The sequence below is a fragment of the Silene latifolia genome, chromosome Y (genome assembly GCF_048544455.1).
Source record: "Silene latifolia isolate original U9 population chromosome Y, ASM4854445v1, whole genome shotgun sequence".
In the NCBI taxonomy this organism is placed as follows: Eukaryota; Viridiplantae; Streptophyta; class Magnoliopsida; order Caryophyllales; family Caryophyllaceae; genus Silene; species Silene latifolia.
The window spans coordinates 150,347,412-150,354,747 of NC_133538.1; the positions used below are offsets into that span (position 1 = coordinate 150,347,412).

The 7,336-nt window shown below is 41.8% G+C and overlaps 1 protein-coding gene and 1 non-coding gene across 2 annotated transcripts; one reads left to right on the forward strand and one right to left on the reverse strand.

The window, feature by feature from the left end:
- Positions 1–954: 954 nt before the first annotated feature.
- LOC141635972 (small nucleolar RNA R71) lies at positions 955–1,056 on the reverse strand. The gene has a single exon (XR_012540620.1). It is a non-coding gene; the product is annotated as a small nucleolar RNA R71 (small nucleolar RNA).
- Positions 1,057–1,941: 885 nt separating this feature from the next.
- Positions 1,942–5,999, forward strand: LOC141629170 (uncharacterized). Its single transcript, XM_074442213.1, has 4 exons — positions 1,942–2,403; positions 3,266–3,429; positions 4,296–4,712; positions 5,186–5,999. Exons 1-4 carry the CDS (start codon positions 1,942–1,944, stop codon positions 5,997–5,999), a joined length of 1,857 nt encoding a protein of 618 aa, XP_074298314.1.
- Positions 6,000–7,336: the final 1,337 nt, after the last annotated feature.

The window sequence follows — 7,336 nt, forward strand, 5'->3', positions numbered from 1 at the left end:
AAATCGAGTCCTAGGCCTTTTATTCTCTTGAATTACAACTTTAAGTCTCACTTGCTTAATTTTCATAATTAGTTTATTTGCATTTTAATTTGATTAGTTTAGTTGTCTAGTTAATTTATCCACCCTATTATTATCGACTTAGCTAAGCCTAAGAATTAGGAGAATTAGTAATCTGCCTAGCTCCTCGCGGATTCGACCCTTAATTTGTACGACGACAAACCGTGCACTTGCGAGGTTAAGATTTGAACCATCAAGTTTTTGGCGCCGTTGCCGGGGAGCAAAGGATAGATATTAATCGTTTTTGTTCTAGTTAGGCTAATTCTCTTGTGTTACTAATCCTTTTCTTAAGTGTGTAGGCTTTTGCATGAGTAGGAGAAATCAAAGAGGTCAACCTATTCATCCGATTGACCACGAGATTGAAGCTACCGCAAGAAGACTCAATTCACTCCGAAGAAGGGCATTGATAGAAACTCCTATTTTCGAAGAACCTTTAGTAGTGGAAGACGTTCTATAAGAACTGGGTACTCTTGAGTTCTTTGAGAATCCATTTGAAATTCCCGAAGAAGCAACAATGGTCGCGGTTCCTTTGAGGGACAATTTAGCTCCAAAGAAGGTGGTAAACCCAAGCATTGTCAAGCCACCTATACAAGCAAATAATTTTGATGTGAAGGCTACTTTATTTCAACTAGTCCAAGGAAACCAATTCGGAGGGGGAGCTACCGAAAACCCCAATGAACACCTTAATGATTTCTTGGATAGTTGTGATATGTATAAGGTAAATGGAGTATCGAAGGATGCAATCCGCCTTCGACTCTTTCCTTATTCCTTGAGGGGGAGTGCTAAGGAATGGTTAAAGAGTTGTGAGCCCGATTCACTTAGAACTTGGAACGATGTCTCCAAAGCCTTCTTGAACAAGTACTTTCCACCACAAAGGACGGCATGAATCAAGAGTGAAGCCTTAAAGGCTTAAGGCTTCACTCAACAAGATGACGAGGCCCTCTATAAAGCATGGGAGAGATATAAAGGACTCCAAAGGTTGTGCCCTCATCACGGGATCGGAGACGATGAATTGATAAACAACTTCTATGAGGGGTTGAATAATGAGATGAAAATGAATCTAGACTCCGGCTCAGGAAAAGGAGCACTTGACAAGATAGATCACAAGACGGCTAAGGAGCTTATCGAAGAGATGGCATCCCGGACTTTCCATTGGAATAATGACCGGCACAAAAGGAAAGGGAAGTCAAATTTGGAGTCGGCAAACAATGTGGAAGTTAAGGGATTGATAGAGGAACTCAAACAACAAGTTGCTTTGTTGAACTCTAGCAACACCTCTAGCAACTCTTCATCTAGTAGAAACCAAGTTTATTGTTGTGAAATTTGTGGAGATCAAGGACATCCACCAAATGGGTGTCCTTTGATGATGGGAGAGGCTAATTGTATGGAATAAGTGAATGGGGTATGGGAATCAAGTCCGGCAAGGCAAGCATTCAACAACAATCAATACCACCCCGGGATGAGAGCCCACCCAAATTTTTCATATGGTTCTCAAAATGTGCAAAACCCGACTTTCCAAACAAAACCGCAAAACCCACAAAGCCTCCAAGCCAACAAACAAAATCAACCCTTTAACCAAGGTCCACCGGGTTTCCAAGGAAGAACTTTTCATCCAAGGCCACCATTCCAACCACTCAACCCACCTACACAACAAGCCTTCCAACAACCTTTCCAACAAGCCCCTCAACAACCATGCCAACAATCCACTCAACCTAAATCAAATATGGAGCTCATGATGGAGTAAATGATGAATACTCAAACCCAATTCATTACCCACTCTAACCAAAAACAAGTGGAGACAACATCTTCTATCAACCAACTAAGGACTCAAATTCAAGCGTCCCAAAGAATGACGGATAATCAATCTCTCAATTGGCCTCTTAAATGAGTCAATTGCAAGCCTCAAATGGTAGGTTTCCAGGTAAAACCGAGGAAAACCCAAAGACCATTAATGCTATATATTTGAGGAGTGGTAAGGAGTTGGAAGACCGGGTGTTCATCCATAGGAGAAAGAGTAGCAAGCCGGAAGTTGTTGTTGAACCACCAAAGGTGGTTGAAGATGATCTAGTAGAGGTTTTTGTGGAAACTCCCATGGTAGTTGATGAGCCTACTAAGATTGTTGAAGAGCCCAAGCAACAAATAGTGAAATCTTATGTGCCACCAATTCCTTTTCCTCAAAGGTTGGCAAGGGCAAAGCTTGGGCAAAAGTATGGAAAATTCATGAACATGATGAAGGGAATTAACATCACAATGCCTTTCATTGATGCCATCAAGGAAATACCAACATATGGTAAATTCTTGAAGGAGTTGATTTCCAACAAGAATGCCAAGGAAACCTCAACAACGGTAAATTTGTCTAAGGAATGTAGTGCCATTTTAATGAATAAGGTCTCCCAAAAGCTTGAAGACCCGGGGAGTTTTTCCATACCATGCACCATTGGGACCGTTCAAATAGAGAGAGAGCTCTATGTGATTTGGGGGCAAGCATTAGACTCATGCCTTTCAAAATTTTCAAGAAATTGAAGGATTATGAATTTTCACCAACTAGAGTTTCTTTACAACTTGCGAATAGGTCGGTGAGGTATCCAATTGGTCTTGTGGAATATATCCCACTCAAGGTAGGGAAACTTGAAATTCCTTGTGATTTTTATGTGATGTATATCCCCGAAGATTCAAACATTCCCGTCATATTAGGGCGCCCTTGCCTTACCATGGGGGGTGCCTTGATTGATGTGAAAAATGGGAAGCTATCTCTTCAAGTTGGGAAGAAAAAGTGGAGTTCTCTTTGAATAAGGCTATGAAAGAGCCTTCGGAAGCAAAGTCATGCTACATGATTGATATGGTAGAAGAATGGGTAGACATGAAAATATTTGAAGAAGACAAAGGCTTGCAAGGATTTCTTGAGAGTAAAGTAAGGGATTGCAAGGAGCATCGGGAGTATGCTTTGGCTATGTATTCAACAATTATATAAGACCCAAACAAGGAATTTGAGAGCTTAAGGAAGGACGGTAACATTGAGGAGAGATCTATGCCTCCTCAAGTGGAATTAAAACCTCTTCCTTATACTCTTAAACATGCTTTTCTTGGTCTTAATGAGACTTACCCCATCATTGTCAATAGTGCACTCAATGACATTGAACTTGAAAAGTTACTTATTGTTGTGAGAAAATTTTGAAATGTAATTGGCTACACATTTGATGATATTAAGGGTGTTAACCCTTCCTTTTGCACCCACCGAATTTACTTAGAGGATGAGGGCTCATCTTCTATTGAGCCCCAACGCCGCCTTAATCCTAACATGAAGGAAGTTGTGATAAAAGAAGTTCTCAAACTACTTGATGCCGGGATTATCTATCCCATCTCGGATAGTAGGTGGGTTAGTCTGGTGCATGTGGTGCCCAAAAAGGGGGGGATGACGGTGATTAGAAATGACAAGAATGAATTGATACCTGCTAGAACCGTGACCGGGTGGCGCATGTGCGTGGATTATTGAAGATTGAACAAGGCCACCAGGAAAGACCATTTCCCACTCCCCTTCTTAGACCAAATGTTGGAGCGTTTGGCTCAACATGACTTCTTTTGTTTCTTAGATGGATACTCGGGATTTTTCCAAATCCCTATCCATCCAAGTGACCAAGAAAAGACCACCTTCACATGTCCTTTCGGCACATATGCTTATAGGAGAATGTTGTTTGGATTATGTAATGCACCTTCGACCTTCCAACGTTGCATGATGTCAATTTTCTCCGACTTCGTTGAGAATGAAATTGAAGTATTTACGGATGACTTCTCGGTGGTTGGGAAATATTTTGAAAATTGCTTGACGAATTTGGAGAAAGTCTTGACTAAATGCCAAGAGTGTCACTTGGTTCTAAATTGGGAGAAGTGTTATTTTATGGTGACCTCCGGGGTGGTTTCGGGACATGTTGTATCTAGTAAGGGTATAGAAGTTGACCAAGCTAAATTTGAAGTGATCAAAACCTTGCCCCCTCCCGCTAATGTCAAGGGCATTAGGAGTTTTATTGGGCATGCTAGTTTTTACCGGCGGTTTATCAATGATTTTTCTTTGATTGCCCGTCCATTAACTCACTTGCTTGGTAAAGATGTACCATTTGAATTCACTAATGAATGTTTGGATGCTTTTAATAGGTTGAAGGAAGCTCTCATCACCGCTCCAATCATGCAACCTCCTACTTGGAGAAAACCTTTTGAGTTGATGTGTGATGTTAGTGATGTAGCGGTGGGAGCGTGCTTGGACAAAAGAAGAATGGCAAACATCATGCCATATATTATGCAAGCAAAACTTTGGATGAAGCTCAAGCCAATTACACCACTATAGAAAAGGAGCTTTTAGCGGTCATTTATGCTATGAAAAAGTTCTGTTCTTATTTGGTGGGCTCCAAGGTAATAGTGCATACCGATCATTCGGCATTGAGGCATTTGCTAATAAAAAAGGAATTAAAACCCCGTTTGATTCTGTGGATACTATTGTTACAAGAGTTTGATATTGGGATAAGAGATAAGAAAGGTGTAAAAAATGTTGTAGCCGATCATCTATCTAGGCTATTCAATGAGAATGTGAAAGATGGGCTACCTATTGATGATTACTTGCCGGATGATAAATTGTTTGCACTTCATATAGTGGATGCTCCTTGGTATGCGGATTTCGTTAACTATAATTGGTGTCGGGCATCATCCCACATGACTATGATTCCCATAATAAGAAGAGGTTCTTTCACGATGTCAAACAATACTTTTGGGAGGAACCATGTCTTTATAAGTCATGTGTGGATGAGATTATTAGAAGATGTGTTCCACATGAGGAGGTGAAGCAAATAATTTCTCATTGCCATGATATGCCAAGTGGAGGGCATGGAAGTTCAAGAAAAACCACCGCAACTGTGCTCCAATGCAGTTTCTATTAGCCTACCTTATTTCATGATGTGGCAAGCTATGTTAAGGGATGTGACAAGTGCCAAAGGAGTGGGAACGTCTCAAGGAGGCATGAAATGCCTATGAATTACATTCTAGAAGTGAAGTTATTTGATGTGTGAGGAATTGACTATCAAGGTCCATTTCCTTCATCCCATGGGAATGAATATATACTTGTTGCGGTCGACTATATTAGCAAGTGGGTTGAGGCCATTCCAACCAAACCTTGTGATGCAAAATCGGTTGCCAAACTCATGGAGACAATCATATTTCCAAGATTCGGAGTGCCAAGGATTTTGATTAGTGACCGTGGAACCCATTTCCGGGAAAGGACTTTGGGTGCTCTTCTAAGAAGACATGGGGTGCAACATAGGCGGAGTCTTACCTATCACCCACAAGCTAATGGACAAGCCGAGATCTCCAATCGTGAGATTAAAATGATTCTTGAGAAAACCGTGACTCGGTCAAGAAAAGATTGGTCAATCAAGCTCAATGATGCATTATGGGCTTACCGCACCGCTTTCAAAACACCAATAGGAACTTCACCATTCCGGTTGGTGTACGGAAAACCATGTCATTTGCCGGTGGAAATGGAACACAAGGCTCATTGGGCTATCCGGCTTCTAAATTTCGACTTGAAGAGTGCGGAGGAGAAGCGACTCCTTGACCTTAATGAGCTTGAGAAATTTAGACTAGCGGCTTATGAGAGCTCTAGATTATATAAAGAGAAGACAAAGAGATTTCATGATAAGGCCATTATTAGAAGAGAATTCAAGGAAGGGGACTTGGTCCTCCTCTTTAATTCGCGGTTTAAGCTCTTCTCGGGTAAGCTAAAGTCAAAATGGTCGGGACCTTTTACCGTAGTCCGAGTCTTCCCTCATGGATCGGTAGAAGTGACCGATGGAGATCAAGCTTTCAAGGTGAATGGACAATGGCTCAAGCACTATATAGCCGGATCGCCCATATTGAAGAATATAAATTCCTTTGATACTTGTCTTATCCATCATTGAATCTCATTTCATTCTTGATGACTTATCTATTTATTTAAGCTATCTCGTGACTTGGTCGAGCCTACGACGTAAAACAAGGGCGCTACCTGGGAGGCAACCCATGGATTTTGTAAATATCACTCATATTAGCTAGATAATGAGAAATTCAGAAATATCATACTTGGCACGATGGAGTTGGTGTTGGAGTTTAGAAAGAATTTCGGTGGTTTAATTGTGTTCGGGGGAGTTGATTTTTGAAATGGTCCATCATCGGTAAATTCTTGATACTTGAAGCAATGTATATGTCCAAAGGGGATATGAGCCTGTGGACAGGCGGCCTGTCTAAGATAGGCTCAAAACCCGCTGGAACTTTTGGACATAATTCAAGTTACCAATAGCTGAGAAAATGAGAAAAAGGAGTCCCAGCCGGCTCACCGGCGGACGGTCCATGACCGGCTGGGAACCTCCTGTAAAATTGGTGAATAAATTTTTTGAAGAAGACCTAGAAAGACTCCCAGCCGGCAGGCCGGCAGCCGGCCCACCGGCAGAGATTCCCTTTATTCGCGAATTTGGAAAGGAAGAAAAGGAGGACTCCCAGCCGGCCGGCCGGCAGCCGGTCTACCGGCTGAGAGTCCCTTCAGCTTGCCTTAGAAAAAATAGAGGAATTTAGGAGGGTTACCAGCCGGCTCACCCGCGGACGTCAATGACCGGCACAAAACCCGCTGATTCAAATTGAAGAAAAATTGCAAAAATCAAAAACCCACCAAGGATCTAAGCCGGTCGACCGGCGGCCGGTCCCAAACCGGCCCAGACCCACCTGCGGGATACCATATACTCTCCTCATCTCTCATTTTCTTACCACTTTATCAAATTCACTCTCTCTCTCTCTCTCTCTCTCTACAAATAATAAACACAATCAAACCATTTTTCCTCACCAACTCAACCTCAACTTCATCAAATCTTCAACAAAACACCATTTTTATCAACTCAAGTTACCTTCTAACCATATAATTTCACCCCAAGGCTCATTTTTCATCCTAAAAACACCAAAAAAACAACCAAAATCATCACTTAAAAATCTAGGGTTAGGGAAATCCGAAATTTCCACATCAATTTTCGGGTAAGTTCTATACTCTTGCTTTGTTGTTTAAGTTTTACTTGTCCTTTTTTAAGCCTTTTGGTGTAAAAAATTTGAGTTTTCACTCGGGTAAGAAGGTAAGGCAATTTTTGTGAGAAAGATGGCACCAAGCAAGGGGACTAGGGCCGAGGCTAGCTCTAGTGGAACCGGAATAGAACCCGACCCATCCTTCCCGGAGGTCATCTTCATTAGTGAGGCACACAAGATAAGGTTTGCTCAC